The 22,343-nt window shown below is 37.1% G+C and overlaps 1 protein-coding gene across 4 annotated transcripts in view; it reads right to left on the reverse strand.

Moving 5' to 3' along the window:
- Nucleotides 1-22,343, reverse strand: part of lrp1ab (low density lipoprotein receptor-related protein 1Ab) — a 125,841-nt gene that overhangs the window by 73,957 nt on the left and 29,541 nt on the right. For all 4 annotated transcript variants that reach the window (XM_079849083.1, XM_079849082.1, XM_079849084.1 and 1 more), the window contains exons 3-6: nucleotides 14,725-14,862; nucleotides 6,200-6,319; nucleotides 5,943-6,071; nucleotides 5,569-5,823 (exon numbers count right to left, since the gene is read on the reverse strand). In XM_079849083.1, the coding sequence (XP_079705209.1) occupies nucleotides 5,569-5,823; nucleotides 5,943-6,071; nucleotides 6,200-6,319; nucleotides 14,725-14,862 (642 nt within the window). The remainder of the gene's footprint in view (nucleotides 1-5,568; nucleotides 5,824-5,942; nucleotides 6,072-6,199; nucleotides 6,320-14,724; nucleotides 14,863-22,343) is intronic.

Genomic DNA, 22,343 nt, shown 5'->3' on the forward strand with positions numbered 1-22,343 from the left:
ATCTTGTAAGCTGCCTTACTGTCGATGATAATAATGATGAAGATTCATCATCTAATGAATTCATATTAATTTGACTGATTATTATTGTAAAAACTATTAAATAATTTTTATAATATTTTTTGTATATTTATTTCTTCATATGTTGCTATAATAATGGTAATATATTTTATATTATAATTAGATTATTAATATAAATAATTTGTTAAATTACTATTATTAGTAGTAAATTTGTGTATATAATATTTTAACTAACATTTAAATGTATTTAATTATTATTTATATAAATGTTAAGTTGCTATAATTATTATTATCATCAGCTCTACCTGGGAAGATACTTAAATCATGCAAAAAGCGCTATGCACGTGAACTTACATGCCACAGTTTTATACTTAGGGATATGTGAAACTGTGTGCTGCATCAGTCCTAAAGAGTAAACAGGGCGTGATTATTTCAAGCAACAATAAACTACTGTGCGCTAACTCGTCCCACCCTGCGCACCCTTCCTGTGAAACTGCTTCCTTGGTGTGCTGGCGAGTGGCTTTCCCTGGCACTCCAACATCACACACACACACAAAGAGAAGAAAGTGTTGCATATCAGACCTCTGTGTCTCTGCACCCATTATCCCTCTGTGTTGGTAGTACACACAACCACACTTGGCAGCATCTTCATCAGAGAGCAGCCAATATTTAGTCTGAGCTGGCTTTTAAGACACATCGATTACAGGAAACGTCCACCACTTATCAACAAGCACATCAGCAAAGTATTTTAGTATCCTGTGAATCATTTGGGTCATTGTCTAAAGGTCATTGTATACCATTAATGGAATAAAGTTCTGTACAAACGAAGAAGACGTGACATGAAATGCTTCTGGGACAATCAAGAGCTGTTATAAAAAAAAACATTTTGCTAATTAAAAAATATATATATATCATGCATTAAATTGCCTTTTTTTGGGATGTGCAATGAATGACTAGTTGCCTAATCTTAAGGAAGCCTTAAATAATTTGGCTGGTTTCAGGTTCACTTTATTACAATGAGTGAGACATTTAGTTTTTTGTTCCATTATGTTGCAATCCATCAAGCTGTGTTTGAAGCCAATAATATGAGTTCAGATTGTGAAGAGGTATTTTTAACTTGATTCACTTCTTAAGACTTAAAAACCAATGCTGATGGTGGGATGCTTAGAATAAATAAAACGCATGAAGTGTGACAACATCTGAAGACATTAAATTTGCATTGACGGATGAACTGCAGGATGAATTTTAAAAACTTCTAGAATGTTTAACTTCACAAAGTAAAAGCTAAAGCACATTGCACTGTCAGCATAATAACTGAAGTACCGCTGCTAAACATCAAAAATAAGCAAATTATCTAATTCTATACTACCCATACTCATCGATGCACAAGGGCAACGAAGGCTATCCCGTCTGGACCGAGCCAACAGAAGGTCTACTGTGGAACAAGTCAAACTAAATTTTAATGATGGGTCGCAACACACAGTGGAAGAAGGTCGCCTGGTCCGATGAGCTGCATTTTCTTTTACATCACATGGACAGCCATGTGCATGTGTGCCGTTTAATTGGGGAAGTGATGACACTCTCAATCCAATAAAGCACCTGTGCTGGACCAACAAGTTTAATCCAAGGCTACACCTAGCAACCTACAGGATTTAAAGGATACCACAGGACACCTTTAGGGGTCTTGTAGAGTCTATGTCTCGGCGGGACAATGCTGTTTTGTCAGCACCCGGATGAACAACAGCATATTAAGCAGGTGGACGATGTTTGAATATTATATATGGTGAACATTTTTAAACAGATATAAGACCAAAAATATATAATTGTTATTATACATAAATACATCTTTACCAAAAATTTTGATGTTAATATAAAAAAATGATATGGTCATGTAATGGATTACCTCCATGTTTATATTTGCATGCATGCCTACATGAATAAGTTATTATTGTCTTTGTGCTGAAGACAAGCAGCAAAATGAAGGTCAGCATTATTTAGTCCAATGTCAGCATGCAATTCAGTTACAAGGAAGTTATATGGAGAAGCATAGGTTATCCGTGCCCTATTTTTCTCAACACTTGTGTTCCTGACGCACTTTGTGGTTGAACTCATTTAAGCCCTGCAGTCTTCGGTGTCAAAACTGTGGAAACATGCAAGGAAACACGCAAGAGATATTATTTTAGAAAACCTTCTTGCCTGAACACAGCTACAGTAGGAAGAAAACCAGACCAGGTGGCAAATAAGACATAGACCTAATAATGCAGAAACTCCCTACAGGGCAGGAATGTCCAGGTGATGTAACGGCTGATGTTCAATATGTTATGAAAGGTGTCATAGCAATTGCTGCAATGATTTGGGCAGTAAACAGTGTATCCTTGACATCCTAAATCACAGTTATTGTGTTATACAATCTAGAACAAACATGTCACTGTCAGTATGTCACCGCAAAATTAATTATATGATTCCCAGACAAACATCAAGGCTAATCATATACTAAGCAAGCTGTATTAAAAGTAATAAATACTGACGCAGACAGTCCTTTCCCTGTCACTGCAGACAGAAAACGGGACCAAAGACACATCACGTTAAGGGTGTGTTCGCTTGGTTCTTTTGGTCCAGACCATAAGAGAAAATGATCTTTTTAGTCCTGGTTTGCTTTTAATTTTAACACCGAACGTAAAGAAAAACAAAACAAAACAAAACTGCTACTATGAAGTATATTTTGCGAGAGAACTTACCAAACATTCATAATGCGAACATTTTATGGTATTTTTACCAGCTGAGATCTCACGAAGAGCTTATAAAATGTTTAGAGGAGTCAACATGCATCAGGGTTCGGATGGCAGCGTTCACACTTATTCAAATGAACCGCACTAACATAGCAATTATACCAGTTTGTTTTAATCAAACCAAACGGCCAAGTGTGAACACACCCTAAAGGAATAGTTCACCTCAAAATTATTATTAATTCACCTTCATTCTGTACCAAAACCATGTGAATTTTTTGTCAATGGAACGTCAAAGTTCAATTTCTGAAGAATACTCTGGCCACTCGTGAAGATAATGAATGAGAATTAGGTCCAAAATAACAAAATAGAACCATAAAAGTATCATAAAAGTGGGCAAATATGATTATGCTCAATATGTCAGACAAAAATGTAAATTGCTATTTAAAATATATATTTTAATGACATTTAAGTGAAATTTAAATAACTGTAAATCTTGACATCCATCCCTAACTCTCTCTCTCCTTAAGGCCCTGATGTATATTCAAGCGAAATCGAAGAGCGAACTGGTGTGACGTCATTTCCAAAGAAATCAGGCCAAAGCGAAGTGTGTTTCGTGTTCGTTTTCGGGAGTTTAAAACAGCTTGCTAAAGCGAACTATCCGGAAAAGTTTGCTCTGGTTGGTAAACACCATCAAAATACCATTGGTCCATGAAGATGATGTAATAGGTAGGTGTTGGTCTGAGACACCGCCTTCTTTGACCTGGAAAAATCTTCTTCTGTTCAGTTCATCGAGGTCAGAAGTCCGCAAGTAAAATGAATACACTGCAGAGTCGCTTTATAGCAGAAATTGAAGTTGTAATTCTAGTTGAAAGAGATTTTCATGTTTAATTCTGTTAAGCTGCTTGCTTTAAAAGCGATCGTATAACGTGCTATATAAATAAACATGACGTGACTTACATGGAGTACTGAATCGCAGAGCTGGTGAAAACATATCCACATTACTAAGATCAGATGCTTTCCTAACTGCGGTTTTCTTCTTTTCTTCAAACTTCTTTTTACCCCTAAGCGTGAGTATATCGGGGCCTTCAGAGTTCATTACAGTTCATGAGAGAAGTAACAATGTCCGATTCACAAACTAAATGTTCTTTTGAGTCAGATCTCTTCAATAAATCGCTTGATCCAAGTAACAAAACCGGTTTGAATGATTCATTCAATAATCAGACTGGTCTGTTTGTTTTACCAGCTTAGTCTGCTTCTCACACAAACACTCGGTACAGTACACAGCACATGAGTCATATATGGACCACTTTTGAGATGCGTTCATGGATCTTTTAAATTGTTTTGGAAGTTTGAAGTTCGGCTTCCATTTCTTGTAACTGAATGGACAAGACCAACCAGTACATTATTCAAAATGTCTCCTTTCGCAGAAAGTACACCGTTATTCAAAAGTTTGGGATCAGTAATTTTTTTTTGAAAGACATTAATACTTTTAAGTAAGGATGCATAAAAAAGATAGTAATAATTTGTTACATTTATATATACGCTTTTCTCTACACTCAAAGCACTTTCATATAGAAGGGGGGAATCGCCTCAACCACCACCAATGTGTAGCGTCCACCTGGATGTTGCGACGGCAGACATATTGTGCCAGAACGCCCACCACACACCAGCTTATTGGTGGAGAGGAGACAGAGTGATGACGCCAATCAGTATATATGGGGATGATTAGGAGGCCATGATGATGGACAGAGGCCAATGTGCAAATTTGGCCAGGATGCTGGGGTTAAAGCCCTACTCTTTTTTCGAATGACATCCTGGGATTTCTTAATGGCCACAGAGAGTCAGGACCTCAGTTTAACGTCTCATCCAAAGGACGGTGTTTTTTGACAGTATTGTGCCCCCATCCCTATACTGGGACGTTAGGACCCACACAGACAACTGGGTGAGCGCCCCCTGCTGGCCTCACTAACACCTCTTCCAGCAGCAACCTGGTTTCCCAAGGAAGTCTCACATCCAGGTACTGACCAGACTCAAACCATGCTTAGCTTCAGTGGGCAACCAGTCTTGGGCTACAGGGTGATATGGCTGCTGGCCTTGTGATCAAAAAATTATCAAAAGTAGCAGACCTTTTAATAATTACTAAAGATTTCTATTTCAAATCAATGCTGTTCTTTTGAGCTTTCAATTTACCAAAGAATCCTGAAAAGATTGCATCGTGGTTTCACAAAGATAATACGCAGCACAACTGTTTTCAACACTGTTAACAACAAGAAATGTTTTTTGAGCAGTAAATCAGCATATTAGACTGATTTCTGAGGGATCATGTGACACTGAAGACATGAGTAATGATGCTGAAAATTCAGCTTTGCCACAACAGGAATATATTATATTTTAAAATACATTAAAATAGAAAATGTGTAAATTGTAACAATTATTTTGAAATTTTAACAACATAATAATTTTTATATTTATGTTTTTCTTGTATTTTTGATCAAATAAATGCAGCCTTGGTGAGTATAAGAGAAAATATTTTGAAATCTTATCTTACACACCCCAAACTTTTGAACAGTAGTATAAGTCATACGGGTTTGAAACTAAATGAGGGTTAGTATATGATGCCTTTCATGAACTTTCATTTATAGTTGAACTATTCCTTTGGCAGCACAAATCTTTAATTACAGTTACAACACAAATAAGGTAGCTCATTAAAATTATTTCTTGTATACCATGAAGTAAATTTGTTCAGTACGTGTTTTTTTTAGATCATCTTGCCCAAATGGACTCCAGACATAAAACACACAATTAAGAACATGGTACTGACGGTGCAGGCTGAGGGAGATGTTGATGGTCTTCTCCTCTGTGAAGCTCTTGGCATTGGGGAACTTGGCACACTTGAGTTGGGTGGCAGCAGGAGAGTCACCCATGTGGATCCAGCACACAGTCTCCTGGGTGTAGATGAAGTCCATAGCGGTGGTCTGCTTAGTGTTGATGGAGATTGGGTTGGCTCCGCTTAGAGATGTGGCTTGGATGTTCTGGGAGTTGGCTATGAGGAGGTATGGGTGCCGATCCACGGGGTCTTAAACAGAGATGAGAAAACATGGTGAGGCCTTGTCACTAAAAACAAAACAAAGAATGTGACCACACAGCAAGACAAATGAGCACAAAGGAACAGCAAAAATTGTGTTCATTCCCTACCATTCTTGGCCTTGCAAGAGCGGTTGTCTGGTTGAGGCAAGTAGCCCTCCACACAGCTGCAGGTGTAGGAGCCATCTGTGTTTGTGCATGTCTGACTGCAAGTCCCGTACACTGCACACTCGTTGAAATCTGACGCAGAGTAAGCCACATGGTTGGAAAAAGTCACATTCTTCCTGTTAAATACTTCTACAGTCATCACAATATTATAAAATCACAAAAGACAATCATTAAATACAGGTGAAGGATTCAAAGCTCACCTTTGCATGCCTTTCCATCTTCTCCCACCTCATAGCCGTTCATGCAGTAGCACTTTGGACCCGACAGTGTCACCGAACAGTTGTACTGGCAACCCATGATGGTACAGTTATGGGCGAACTCTATAGCACAAGAAATAGTGAGAACGGACTGTTAGCAGAGAATCATCCACTGAGAATAAATATTAGACAGAACAGATTAAAGTAACTAGTACAGGACAATATAGCAAATAAATAAATAAATCACAATAAAATACATTTTATTTATATGGCGCTTTTCTCAAACCCAAAGCGCCACAACACAGAGTAATAATAATAAAAACTGAAAGACAATTAAAGAACAAGATTACACAGAAAACAAACAAACAAGCAAAAAAACAAGCAGATTTAAAAAGATTAGTCTTAAGAGACTTCTTGAAACATATTTTCAATAAAAATTTCATTCAAATGAAAGTAAAACTTGACCAAAATCTAAAATTATCAAGCTATAATATAATATAATATATTTTAAAATAAAATTTGAATTATTAAAATTAAATGAAAACAGGCAACGATGACATTTAATCATCTCTATTGGTGTACACAAGTATAACAATTTACTTTTCAAAAGTAATTTACTTAAATATGTGCAATAAAATATTTAAAAGAAAGTATATAAATCATTGAATTGAACCATTCTAAAGATGTATTGGCTACGGCCTCAGGAAACTAGACTGATAAAAGGAGCATTACAATTATTGTGATATTCACAATGTCAATTTTATATCACCAGCTGAATATTATAAATATTGTAAACAGTCAGAATACTGCCTGCCTTACTTCCAACAAAACCAGGTCATATCAGTAAGCTCAACATTTTTTGATCAAGTCATCTAACTGTTTCAAGCTGTTTTTCTAGAACACAGATAAACAAGACCTTCATCTCCCTTCATTAGGTAGATCTGTTACGAGTGTCCTCTCAAATATGTGCGAAATGTGACACTTATCTAGAGAAATCGTATGTGATTTCCATGTGTGCAGTGTACAGTGAAAAGCCTTTAATGCTCTTATAGAAGCCTTTAGGACATCTTGGCACAATATGAAAGCGCAACAGGGGCTTCACTGCTCAACCAACCAAAAACACATACACACAGAGCATATGATTAAAAGGTTTGGGTGGACACAGATGAGTGAGCTTGGTTTTATACTGTGGGTATTGCTGTGCTGCCAAACACAGTATCACTGTCCACCAAACTCTGCGTGAACTCAGACTGCGGCTTCACTCAGACAAAAAACAAGTCTCTACGTGCCCACCGGATACACGCAGGTCTGAGAAAGCCATATCCATCAAAACATGCTTTTGTTTGATATGTTAATGTGGGAACGGTTCAAGAAAGTGCAAAATCACAATGCTAATATTTATTGAAGGAACTCCTGTAAAATCCTACAGGATTTATATACCGGGCACATCCGTCTCGGTTGACCTGATCACAAGATGGCAGCGCTAAATACAGGTGTAAACCCAGTCTGATGAGTCTTGGTAGATGCATCATGATACAACTGCTCAAATCACGGAAGGGCAACATTGCATTTTTAGGTAAAAGGTAAAAGTCTTTACTGAAACTTTTGTTAAATTTAAAGCATCCTATCAGAATAACAGTATTAATTATTATTTAACTAATATAAATTCATTTTATATTAGCAATGATGTATAAATGGCGGAAAACTAGATGCCACGATTGCCACTATTAAGCATTCGGTCATTCAGTTATGATTTGGAGAGTTCACAATGTTCAAGTCCAATCAGCCCACAATGCACTGCAACATTGTAGGAGAAAGAGAGGAGGAGACAGTCTCAAACACACAAATGTACACACAGGGACAATGAGAGTCCTCATCACACAAAAAGCTGTGGCACTGAGGGGCACAATGGGGCTTTTGTGGAATGTGTAGAGAGGAAGATGTGCAGGCAAAACACTACGGCCTGTATCGAATCAATTTCCCCATACCATCCAACCCCAGCTCATACACTGACCTCACACCCGCAAACTACTCCAAACAGAGACAAGGGAGTTCAAGGCATAACGCTGGCTACCCAAAAAGCAGGTCAAGACGGAGTCTGTGGACTTTATCTGTATTTTCTGGATTGATTTTATGGGGAATCTGTGGAATTCTGCAGAATGAATTTGAGTATGGTAAAATGTGTGTACTACACACAAGCTGAAAGCATTATGGAATTTAAAAGTTGAATATTTATGAACATGCAAAGTGTGAAACTGACATATAAAAAGTGATTCTGCAGAACGCAACAGGACTTTCTGCAGGCACAGATTCAAACTGAAAATGCATTGACAGTTAAAGACTTAGAATGGAAATTTATGGAGCAATGTGCAACGCTTCACCCAATGACGTCTATTGCAAGTCCATTTCTATCAACACCGAGTTTCTTTTGTTTATTTTACGAACTGAGGTATGCCACAAAAGTGGTCAATAGACATTCATTTGAATATAATGGAACACAGCAGTGTTTCTCAACCAGGGGGCCGGGCCTACTAGGGGACCTCAGCAAACTTCCAAGAGGACCAGATATATTTTATGTCAAGCTCTTAAAATGAGCCAAGATAACTAAAATCAAGATATTTCTTATTTTAATTCACCCCTTTTTCTATAAAGGACCAAAATTTCCACTGTGTACAGTACGGTATCATGGCTCCGCCCTCCTACGTACTTCCGCTCAATTTTCATTTTCCTTCAGAACTCCGTCTGGGTTTGCGGTATATTCTTGGGTTTTCCCCGGCCAATTTTTTGGCGGTCCAATCAGCGAACAGAGGGAGTGGCTGAGAACGATGACGTTGATGTCGTGCGCTAGTTTGAGTTGTAGGGTTACGTCACGACCAAACGTTAGCAATTGGTTATGGCAGATGCAGAGTGGCTCTGGGCAGATCCAATAGTTTTAAACTTCAACAGAGTACCCGCCTTCAAGGAAGCTAACGCTTGTCAATGGAGAGTGGCCAGACTCTCTGTACAAATGAAATGTACGAAAGTCTGGTAGGGCCAGGCTAACGGTACTGTAGTCTAATTTTAATTTCTATAACAAAATAAGTCATGTAAATTAATATAATTATATATCTCCACGGACATTTTTTTATTATGAATATACATTTTTTATTATGAATATACATTTTTTATTATGAATTTACATTTTTTTACGTGTGCCAAGATTTAAATTGTTTTATCAGGTAGAAAATCTGAAAAAAATAGTGAATTATTCCTTAGTCAAGGGGTCTTTGAATATTGTTGTAGACAATGTGGGGCCTTGTGGTCAAAAAGGTTGAGATCCACTGCTTTAGACCGATGAAATCCCTTAATTTTCCAATAATTCGTGATCACTGGATAATCACTATTATTTAAAAAAAAAAAAAAAAAAAAAAAAAAAAATATATATTCTATACTCATTGGGACTCAGGGAATAATCCTGTAAGATAGAATTTAACTCCAGTCTCCAATTTCCACAGCCATGCCTTGTGGGTTTTTAGATTGGTATGCAACCCACGTGTTAGTGGTTTATCAGAGCAACGAAAATGATTTTAGAACTGTAAGAGTACGGCCAACATTCCATTATAAATAACTAATAAGACAGAGAGTGACAAAAATAAAGAGATAAAGAGAGATAGAGAAGGTTGGAAGGTTTAATACCACACCACAGAATCTCTCAAAGACGACAGCTACAAAAACACTGGCAGCCAGACCTAAAATCAGTCTTCAACCGCACCGTATGCAAACCACTCAACCTGTTACAGCACTACTAAAAGCTGATCCAGGGTCAGCTCTGTTCCTCATGTCTGGAGCAGGAAAACCTATTCAGAAATGTGTTGTGTTACTGAACATCCAGCTCTCTCGTTCTCAAGCTTGACCTAACACAGGCAAAGAATCAGGACACGCATCCTGCATGCTTCATGAGGAGAACAGGAAATGCTGAAAATTTCATGCTTCCCATTTTGGCACTTGGTGATTTCTATTAATATTTCAGTTGACGAGTGGGAGATCAGGCCAGTGTTGGGGAATAACTAACTAAAAGAAGAGATGCTACTGACTTACTGACCATCTGTTCCAGTAAAAGCTAGTTATTTCAACAAGTAGCTGTGAAGCATGACAAAACGCTGTATTTGTCACATTTACTCACACAGCCTTACAACAATGCAAAGTGCGGCAGTCAGCAAACACTTTCACTGCTTTGCAATGTCAATTTATTCAGGTCAGTGAGTCAGTCAATTCAGTCCACTTCATTTCAATACTGGTTAAAATGATTCATTTGAAAAATGACTCAAATTTAATTAAATGCTGTTCTTTTCTCTTCAAAAAATCCTGTAAAGAAAAGAACAGCTTTTTTCAAAATAAAAATCTTTTGAATGTTTCTTGAGCAGCAAATCAGCATAGTAATATCATTACATTACGTTTAATTATTTAGGCAGACGCTTTTATCCAAAGCGACTTACACCACATTATAAATGTCATTATAAAAGTCTTTACTGTCACTTTTAATAAATGCATCCTTGCATAGTAAAAAAAAAAGCATTAATTTCTTTAAAAAAAAAACATCTTACTGACCCGAGACATTTGAATGTTAGTGTGTAATTAAATAGTATTCAAATGTATAGAATCACTGCAGACTGTCAACAAACAATTTTTGGATTGCATTTAGTTTTAGTTGTGGAGGAAAGTAACTTATGCCACTCTGCATTGGCATGCTGCATCAAAAAAAAAAACCTTGGCCCGCTTTAAGGCACTTTGTAATACACTTTGTAGCATGTTTATGTGTAATATTTCTTATGTCTGAGATATCGTTGTCTGTCTGGTGGCAGGTCCCTGCATGCTTGAGTGTATGTGTATATGAGAGTGTGAATGTGTTTGGTAATAATTGAGAATGTGGGGAAAGGTTTTTCTGACAACAAGATGTCAAGTCATGGGGTTGATGAACTTCATCTTTGGTCTGTGTGGTGTGTTTGTTCAGGAATGACTGGGAAAGATAAGCAACCTTTCTTCAGAAAGCAGTTTGAGGACACACAAACACACCAATGTTGAAGTCCTAACTGGATAAAAAAACGTTCTTGTTGCGTCCTCAAGATGAACTCAAACAAATGTTAGAAACAAAACAAATGTTGACATTAAGTATCCTATTTATCTGAGCAGTGCATGGTCCAATCAATACTCCTGATCGCCCTCCCTGTTCTGTCACAATAATACGCAGTGATCAGAGCCAAACTCATCCAACAGCGCAGTGAAAACATTGTGAAGCCCTACAGCGGAATAGAAACAAATGGATAAGCCACTGCCCAGAATGATATGCTATTGCCAAAGATGAGCTCAGATTAAGTTGAAAGGCACAGTGGTGTTTGCCAATAGCAGTGCAAAGTTCTACTTTAAAGGGCTAATCATTCTTGTAAGTGCTGTGTGTTTGCCTGCGTGTGTGCACAGCCTCTTGTGTGAATAGGTCAGCTAAACATGAGCAGAACAGAGAAACGGTCAGCTAATATGAAGCTAACAGAGCAATAACACAGGATAAACACAGGCACCATGGCCACATTAGCAGACAAAGTCAACAAAACTGCATTCTCCAACCATTTACCCTGTAATGGGATGTATTTTCCAAAGAAAATGGAAGTTCAATGACAGAAAAAAAAATAGGACAAAGAAAAAAGTAGTGAAAAGTAGTCAGTTTGGAGGGGCTGAAATATAAGAAGGAGGCAGAACAAGCTATTGCATTTGGATGAAAGATTATGAAGACTAACAAAACATGGATAGAGTGATTAATTGTGCACATGGAGGAAGAAAGTAAATAGGTTCATTTTGATTTCTTGTTGACTTATGAGTAGCGTGACAATCTACAGTTTCAAAGAAGATAAGTCATAGTCACTTTTAAACATAAAAATGTAAATGTCTTGACTCGACTGTCATTTTTGATCAATTTAATGTGCCCTTGCTGAATAAAAGTATTAATTTCTTTCCCAAACTGCCCCTAAACATTTGAACGGTACATTTAAGTAACTTAAGGAGGTAATAATGTAAATTGATGATGCTAAAGCCCAAAGTATACTTCGGCTGTCCGCATTCCGCGACAGAATTTTTTTTGTCACCGGGAAGGTCTGTGGACCCCGTCCGCGTGCAGCCCATTTTCTTTGTCCACGCAGATCGTGCGGAAGTCGTCCATCCACGCTAATCCATGGTTGAGTATACTTTGAAAGCTGTGCAGACACGACTGTGTGCGAGACAGATTGGAATTCGGAAAATGAAGTATTTCCAGGCCTTAATAAATGCAAGTGAATGAAACTAAGCTATAAAAAAATTGGATCGCTAAACAAAGATTTCTAAAGTCAACGGATTTTACTAATAGACCTACAAATAATATGTGTAACCTGTATTTTGGCTCCTAATCTCAGGTGAAATTGTCATTTTGACCCACCCTCTACAAAATAGTGGATTACTCAGCAAATATACAGTACATCCATGACATTTCATAACTTTGGCTTTATCACTATTTATATTTGCCCTTTTTTTTCCAGCTGCCCTGGGAAGTTTCTGAAATTTGGTTGATTTGACCCACGGAATGACCCAAATGAGAAGACTTTCACTGTTAATTGAAATAGCAGACTGCAGGTAAAAACTAAACTAGTTACTAAAACATGTAGTGTAGTTAGCTACTTCCACTATCAACAGCTAACTTAACTACTCATTGTTAGCATCTTGAATTCTGCAATTAGCATGCAGTCGTGCACATACACATACTCCAACAAAAGCAATATGTTCTGCCTTCCTTCAACAGCTATAAAACATCACCATATTTCTTATCTCTAATGCCTCTGCCAGTAAAATAAGGTCAAAAGTTGGGAAATGGCTAACTCTCTACAATAAAGATGTTCCTCCCTTCTGTTGTAAAATAATCCAGTTTGAGGAGTCTAAAAAATTTAGGAAATGTGCAGGCCGCAATGAGAGCTGAGAAGAGAGCACAACTTTTCAGTGCAGCCTACAGTGAAAACTACAGATCTTAAGTTCCTCATCAGAAAGTTATTTTGGAGAGGGCTGACAGATTTTGGCCCGTGTTTTCATAGAGGGAGGAACTGGACAGACCTTGAAACATCTCCGAGAGGCTTTAGCGCAGAAAGATTAAATCAAGACTGCGGGGAGCCAATTAAATCTGCCAGGAGGGAAGACACAATCAAACCAGCACTGAGAAGGTTCCCAGCTCAGTGAGGGGTTGAATTTACAAAACACAGTATAAGATGAACCAGGCTAGCATAAGCATGTCTTGTTTCAGAGGTTGGCTGAGTTGTTAGCGTTCCCATCACTGATTTCTTGATCCTGACCCACTACTTTGTTTACATAGCAGCTAGAAGTATCACACAGTCATAAATTCATGCCTGCCTCCCTCTCACCCCACTTGTCAACAACTCTGTGATAATTACTTAGAAATATAGACTGACAAAGCACGTTTTGAAAACTGCAGCTAAGTTTCTTGCTCAATCTCCATGTCTGTTCCAGGGAACAGCGCAATGCTTGTGAAACGGTAAACCTTTCTGTGAAAGCAGGAACAAACAAACATCCAACAGGAAAGGCATATGAAAGGCGTATGTTTGTGTGTGTTCTGTGCATCTGAGTGCAAGGGGTTTGTGTGGAAGAGTGGGTGAGTGTTTACCTCAGGGTTCAAAGGGTCGGCATTTAAGGGAGAAGACAAGTGAAGTGTGTGTGTCTAGGCTCAAAGCGCTGGCCAAGGGCCAGGTCAGGAAGGTACATTATTTATCATTCGGCCTTTAAAACCTCAGGCCCAGTCTGTCATTCTAACATTCCATCAGAATGGAATGATGGCGGTGGATAGGACAGGACTAACATTACGGGGATTTATTTGACCTGACTATCCAAGCCTTCCTTTTAAAATGAGATTTAACTGTCTGTCTGATTTCTATCAATTACTTCCTAAGTGGCCGGATCATTACTTTAAAGATATAGGTCTGCCGAATCAGACAGAGTATCTATGGACTTTGGACACAAACAAGATGAGTGCATGATAACTCATGTGAGGTTGATACTAACCATACTCAGAAGCCAAATCTTTGTGGACAGTCTGGACATGGGTTTCAAACACAGATCCTGGCATGATGGCGACTAGTTATGATATCTCTGCCTAAAAGACTATCAGGGCTCACATATGGATTTCTTGTGCTAGAGTATATTTTTCTTGCCAACAACTTGTCCCACCAATATAACCACTTTAAATAAATAAATAAATACTTGATATATATATATATATATATATATATATATATATATATATATATATATATATCAATTATTTATTTATTTAAACAAGAAATGTTTCTTGAGCCCAAAATGAGCAGTAAAGCACTGATTAAGTGGAAACTGACTTGTAAAGAACCCATCAATCCCATCCCTAACTTCAACTTGACAAAAAAAAAAAAACATTTTGATGAAATTTATTTGAAAAAGATCAGTCTCAGGTTCATGATCAGACTGTGATTTGTCTGCATGCGTGTTACCTCGACAGTGCGGCCCCTCGTCACGCCCATCTGTGCAGTCTGGGACACCGTCACACAGCTTGCTCAGGTGAATGCACACATCTGTTCCTCGACACTCAAACTCGTTGGGAGGGCACTGTGACACCTGGGTGTGATGGCCTGCAAAAGGTACACAACAAACAAACAAGTCAACACGCTTCAACAATACAAAGAGTTGCAGCTCCATTCAACTGCTAGTTTAACAAGTCATGTCTATTTCTTTTAGAGAGTTAGCAAAGCTAGCACCTGTGTGATGCCACTCATGGTAACTTGCACACTTCATTGACAACAGACTCATAATATGACAGAGTGTGAGAGTATGTGGATTTGAGCTTCAAATCACTCTTTGAAATCATCCTTCTTACGGTTTTCACCATTTGTCAAACCATGAGATGTAACTTGCAGGCAGAGACAGTAAAGTTTAGTCAAAAAAGGACACTTACTTGTAAAATGTTATGTTTTTCATTGGTGCAATTGGTTCTGCAATTGGTGTTAATATCAGATTATTTATGTACTTTTATAGTATTTATGATTATACTGAAATAGTTTTATTTTTACTTTTAGTCATTTTATTATATGCTTGTTATTTTTGTTACTTTTTATATTTCTATTTATCTTCAATTTATATTTATATCAGTTTTAGGTTTAGTGATTTTAGAAGCCTACTTTAACTTAAAAAAATGATTTCAGTTAAGGCAACCTATCAAGGCATCATTTCTATTTATCATTTAAATTTGTACATTTAATATTATATTATATTTTTTTTATACGTTTTTCGTTTTATTCGTTTTAGTTGGCTATATCAACACTGTTCCTAATGCTCAATGAAAGTCCGATGAGTTTTTTATTAGTTTAATATATGTGTCTTAATCTGCTTGCACATTTCCAGCATCAGTAACATCTTTCAGATGGTAGGACAGCAAAAGTCACTAAAAGGACCAAACAAAAAACTAAGACACTACAAACATTGTCTCCAAAATGGTTAAATAAAACACACAACCACAAGTTATAATTGAGACTACAACAAAGAACTATTGCTTTGTGTTTAAAAAAAACTGAATGGCAAGACTATAACTTGCTCTCTCCATCCAGAAAACAAAACAAAAAGAAAACGCAAACCGTTCACAGCATCGCTTTTGTCCGGAGCCGTTCTCTCTCTGTGCGGCCTACACTGCAAAGCAAATTGTTTATCTTGGATATTTTTCTCTCTTCCCCTCCACATCTACTCATAACATCTGCTGACCCATTTTAGAAAAACACAAGAAAAGGAGGGGGAATTCACCTCCCATATAGCTGGGTTAACACTGCACCAAACAGCTTCTTCTGAAGGTCCATTAGGTTTCTCTGCTCTCTTAATACCACATGTATGAGTATCTTCTGGGACGGAAATGAAGGGGCCAACGTGCTTATTTGGTTCATTAAAGCTTGGCAAAAACAGACTGGAAAAAATGTTTCTGTGGGAGGCCCCGACAGAGCTTTAATTTTTATACCAAGGGCAACATTATAGCTCTGTTCCAAAAGCTAGTGAGCTGTCTATGTAGGAAGCAGTTTAAGGCCTCATAATGCTACCTACATAGAATGCTCAAAAGGTTCCATCTCTGCTTTTGGAACAGACCCATAAAATAGCTCCCATTTGTGCTCAAATTCTATTCTCAAGAAACGGAATAAAAGCTGAATGAAAATATTCTGATTGAACCGTCAAAGACAACTTTTGCACACACACAAAAAAAGTAAACTTATGTAATGTAACATTTTCATATGGAAAGATGTTCATTGTGAGATAATGTAGAGTGAGATAATGTAGCGTGGGATATGATCCATTGGGATTTGACTGGATTTGTGAAAAGTGGGCGAATGATGGTATTTTTCTCCACCCACACAGTCTTCAAACGAGGAAAAAAGGCTTGTACATTTTGAATAAAGATTATAACAAACATTTTTAAATCTTGAGATAGGAATATCATCCCATAACTGCACAATGATTGTTTCTGTAACTCCAAAGATCACAATGAATACTTCCATTTCTGTACTAAAGCTTTTCAGCAACACCAACAATACTGGATCTGAACCCGTCTATCAAAAACCAGGCTCTGTTTAATTTTAGCTGTTCCACTGGATTCAGGAAGGAACATTGTGTACCTTCCTCTTTTACGAACACTCCAGTCTCATATTTATAATGGTTCTGATTCATATCACATGATGGCCATGATCAGCTGTTATGAGAGAAGCGAATCCAGTATGACAAATACCAGAGAGCTTTAAACAGACCAGAGGTCGGACACCTGGAAAACGTATAGAAATTAATATTAAATGTTTTTTTATTGTAGAAAGGTCAAAGTCACTTGCATCTGCATGTCAAACTTCATCTAATCGTTCCTCGTGGTCACACTACCCATTTAATTTAGTTATAAAGTGAACTGAAGCCAGACACTCTCTATCTAGCTACAATCTACACAACTATGCAGCAACCATAATGATATGACTTCTCTAGGTAATCACATGACACATAACTAAAAAAAAAAGCACACACAGTAATACCAGAGCAAATAATGCCTTCAACAGCTAAAAACAGTAAACATCGAGCAGCAATTTGATGCATGCTAGAATTCACTACATAGATGGCAAGTATCTATTGGAAATAACTACGGGCTCTTTCTCTGACCCTCTCTCCACCTCTCTGTGTTTTATATTAAAGCATCAAGATCCTTCCCTCTCGGGGATTGCTGGCAGGATAACAGCCTAAATCCAGCTCTTCAAGTTCAAACATCTCTTCAGCCACCGTTACCCTTCTGAAGCACCAGGCTAAAAGATTCTGTGACTAGTGTGGAAAAGAAGAGGCCGATCTGAACAAAACTCACCAACTAATCCGAATTCTGCTCAAATAGAAATACTAATGACTAAATCTCAAGTTGTGAAGTTGAAAGAAATGGAAAAGAGAACAATAAGGGGTGATGTTAAAGTAGTTTCGCAAAAGAGGAAAACAAACAGGGGGAGCAGACAGACGGATGTTGTGTGAGTGAATTGGAGGCAGATCTCTGTGATCTTAGAGTGAACTGGGAAGTCGTTGGCCGTTTGCTAACAGGAGCCCTTTCAAACAGGCGACGACTGCTTCCTTCCTGCGCCTGAAGCACATGCACTAAACACAACAGAGAGAGAGGGGGACTAAAGAGAAAGAGGAGGAGGAGAGGTGGACATCCACAGATAAACAGATATAAGGCTATTGGTAAAGAAAACAAATGCTTTAAATAATTAAACTCATAATTGAACACGACAAATGGATGAACCTCATGAACCCTCATGAATACATCCAAGTCATATTTCATCCCAAAAGAAATAGTAAGAAAGAAGAGTAAGACTATGTGACCCTGGACCACAAAACCAGTCACATGGGTCAATTATTTGAAATTGAGATGTCTGAATAAATAAGCTTTCCATTGATGTTTGGTTTGTTATGATAGTACAATATGTGGCTGAGAAACAACTATTTGAAAATCTGGAATCTGAGGGTGCAAAAAAATCGAAACATTGAGAAAATCACCTTTAAAGTTGCCCATTTATGTTCACGATTGTGCTGCATTCACTCACAAAAATAAATGTTTTACATATTTACGGTAGGAAATTTACAAAATATCTTCATGGAACATGATCTTTACTTAATATCCTAATGATTTTTGGCATAAAAGAAAAATCGATCATTTTGACCCATACAATGTATTTTTGGCTATTGCCACAAATATACCCGTGCGACTTGTGACTGGTTTTGTGATCCAGGGTCACATATTTAGGATGTTTTTTTTTTTTTTACAGTGACATTATTTGACTCAAAATTAAGAAGTCGGCAATTTTCATTACACATAATAAAAAAAATCATTGGAAATGTGCTACTTTGTTTTTTATTTTTTTATTGTTTTTAATTACAAATAAACTCAAAAGTGTTTAAATATGATTTCTTAACTGAAAAAATGATGTAAATGAAAATATCTGAATGGTTTTGTATTTTTTTTCTAAAAGTAAGGAAAAAAATTATATAATATAGACATGAAAATAAATAAATGCAAAAAATTATAGTCCTATATTTTAAGAAAAGGGTAAGTAAAAAAAAAAAAAAGAAGAAAATTGAGAAGTTTGCTTTCCCATGGCTGGAAAAGATGACTGAGTAAAACTGGGCTCATGCTGTTAAGATGAGCTGTACTTAAGCATTTGAGCAGAGCCACAGGGAGTCTAAATACTATGTGAGCAGTCAGTATATGCGTGTCTAAACTCAGCTTACCCTATCCTTACCTCTAGTTACATAATGATCTCCCATTTGGCTTCCCTGTTGTACTTTTGTTAATTGTGTGTTTGTGTAAGATGTACCGTTTCCTCCCCCCATTTAAGGGTCTGTTTCTGTCTCTCCGTCTCATTCATCCTACTTTCAGCTCTGATGAACACACCCGGCATACTGACAGGCCCATAATAACGTCTGCCTGCACTGGCCCCAGCGGTAACATTTGCCCTGTGCATATTACAAGCATTTTTCACACGTCATGTAAAATAAACGCTACAATATTCGAGATGCGTTAGAAACTATCTGAATTATTTATTCCTCCAACGGCCATCACTTCTTTTCCCATGTGCTCGCCAAAAAAGCTTGAGAGCAGAACAAATTGGTCTTTAAACAAATTGTCCTTAACCTTCCGTTATCTTCAAGCCGCAGTGGAGTCTCTTTTTTGACACTTAATTTTATGCTGTCTTTGTCCAGCTGATCCAGGGTCAGCGATGACATGCCATTAACGCAATGTCCTTGCAAACCTTCTGTTCCTGTTCCCAATAACAGATGATCGGGTCAGGCGATGAAACGCACCTCTGATCTTGGTTTCTGCTATCCAGAATACTCATTGCAACCAAGGTCATTCCTCAACAACAGAATAGTTCATACCTACACTTCCATTCATTTACGTATTCTATTACACCTTTGCTCTTTTCCTCATTCATGAATTTCACCTCCCTTCTCTCATGAATTTATCTCCCTCTTGAAATTATAGGTTACTTTAAACAAATAATTTCAATCATTGAATTCTTAAAAACATTGAAAGACATATTCAAAGTAATGTCTAACATTCTGACAACAAAATACAAAAACAAAACTAAGGAGAATAAATAAAATACTGATAAATATAATGCATATGGCAACTGAAACACATTTATCTGACTAGTCCTTGACTGGTTTCAAATACTACAGACTTGTGGGCATATTAATATAATCTTAACATTGAAATAAATGATAAAACTAAATACACTTTTATTGTTTTATGACCTCACAGTCAATAATTCTATTATTATTTTACTAAACTCAAAAGTAATTTATATGAAGAAACGTATCTGATAACAGAAGGTTACACCAATGTTAGCTCAAGTAGAAAAAATTCTTATAAAATCAACTTACCACTTTTTACAATGTATTATGATATATGATATATGGTGAACAACAAACACAACCAAGAAAACAGATCAGATCATGTCGTTTCAGTCATACTTCGATATGTTTACAAGACAGCAAACTCTGTGGAGTAAAAGAAAACACACTCTTGGGTTTGATTTGGCTAGTGCTAGAGTCTGTCTGTGTATTACATCATAAACTAAAAGAAAGTTTATATGGCTGCGTTTACACTTGGCATTAACATGCGATCACCGTGATCCGATCAAGCAGATCGGATCATAAGCCAATCAGGACACGGTGCGTTTACACCAGTCCACATCAAGTGGCTTCTGTATCTGGATAACAGATCGGATCTCGCATTCCCGCGAAAAAAAATAAAATTAAATAAGGGTCTGATGACCTTCTCTCAATCCAAGTAATGGCTGTAATGACACGGGTAGATATCAGTCTCCTCAGGGGCGGCTGTGGGTGGCAACAGCCTTACACAAGTGCAAATTACACTGAATAATCACTCCTCCTCACCCATTCAATCAAAGAGTCTAAAACAGCATCTGAATGTGAAAAGGCAGCATTTACATACACACTCAAATGCATGTGGCCCCACGCTGAGCACTCTCCTTTCCCCAGAGCTTTCTGGAACAAGACTGCTGATTTACCAATACATTTTGTGCAGTTAGTGTCTCTTTTTTTAAAATTACATTTCTTCCATGGCCCAAAAGTAACCCACACAGATGAAAGTTCATTCTCCACTAAAGCGTCTGCCCTGACCACAATCATGCTGGATTGCTGGCCATAAAATCATTATGTGATATTCTACACACTAAAAAAAAAAAAATCTTGTTGTAATTGGAGCTAAATATTAAATAAATAGAACAGGCATTCCAAATCCAAACCATATCCCCATGCAAAATTATTCTATTAGCTGAAAGAATGGGTAGTCTATTTGGTGCCTGATTAAAAATCCTACATTTTTTGTAATGTTGTGCAAAAATGTTCTTAATTTTTAAGGTAAAAGACTAAAAATGCTACGGTAAAAACCTATTAATTGGTTAATTGTAAGTTCCTTTCCTCTATATGGTGAAAAAAATGAATAGTACATTTCATGTAATTTTATAGTAAAATATGGTTAAATGTACAGTTTCCTGAATTGAAAAAGAACAAATCATCTTATAATTTACAGTGAAAAAAACATTTGACATTCCCAGAATTCTGTGTGGCAGCTCACATTTGATTCTTTTTTTCATTGAAATAACTGTTTCTTATTTATTTTTTCTTATCAGTTATGTACATCTTATGTTGTTATTGCATTATTTTAGTATATGTGTGTTACTGAAACTGTGCACATATATTTGTATTTACCTCAGCTTGTAGAAAATGTGAGTGATGAACTTTGATTCATCAAGTGTTTTTTCTCTATACCATCTATTTTTAAGGGGGTTGTCAGTATATTATAATTAAATAAAGTATATATGAAGTAATATCGGCATATTAATATTATTTCAGCCAATGAAATATGCTAATAACCTTAAAACTAAGTAAAATCTGTAAATTTCTGGCAACCACAGCTGCCATTTTTTACCATAGATTTCAGATTTTTTACAGTCTGTGTAAATATGACAATTTATTAACTACCCTAAAACAGTATAAATTTGCTGCTTACTGATTGGGACAGCCAATGATTTCTAAACATGCCTTCTAGGTAGGTGGCTTACAAGGGTTTGGAACATAGCTGAAGAGTAAAATTAAAGGCAAAGACTCAGAAACAAATTCACAGAGAAGCAGCAAATGAGAGAGGAGAGAAGAACAAAACTGGAAAAATGTCACAAAGAGAATCTGATATCTCATTTAGCTTCTTTGAGTCTGCCTGGGAAAGATGAGTCAGATGAGCTCCACGGGCGTGCAGCGTGATGCCCTGAAACAGCCAGACTGTGAGAGTCTGTCTTTACCTCTGGAGGGTAATTGCAGCTTAGGTAAGACACCTGGGAACAGTCGTGCAATTAAGACACAAGACAAAATGAAAAAGCGCCATGACTCACTATGGCATACTTCTAAGGCTGGCGCTTACACATACTAAGGATGGGCAAAAGTACCGATGTATGGAAGTGGCAGCAATTATCAACCAAGAAAATCCAATAATGTTTCATTTCACAATAATCAAATGAAAACAAAACAACTAAATAAA

This window comes from Squalius cephalus, assembly GCF_949319135.1.
Source record: "Squalius cephalus genome assembly, chromosome: 18".
Taxonomy (NCBI): Eukaryota; Metazoa; Chordata; class Actinopteri; order Cypriniformes; family Leuciscidae; genus Squalius; species Squalius cephalus.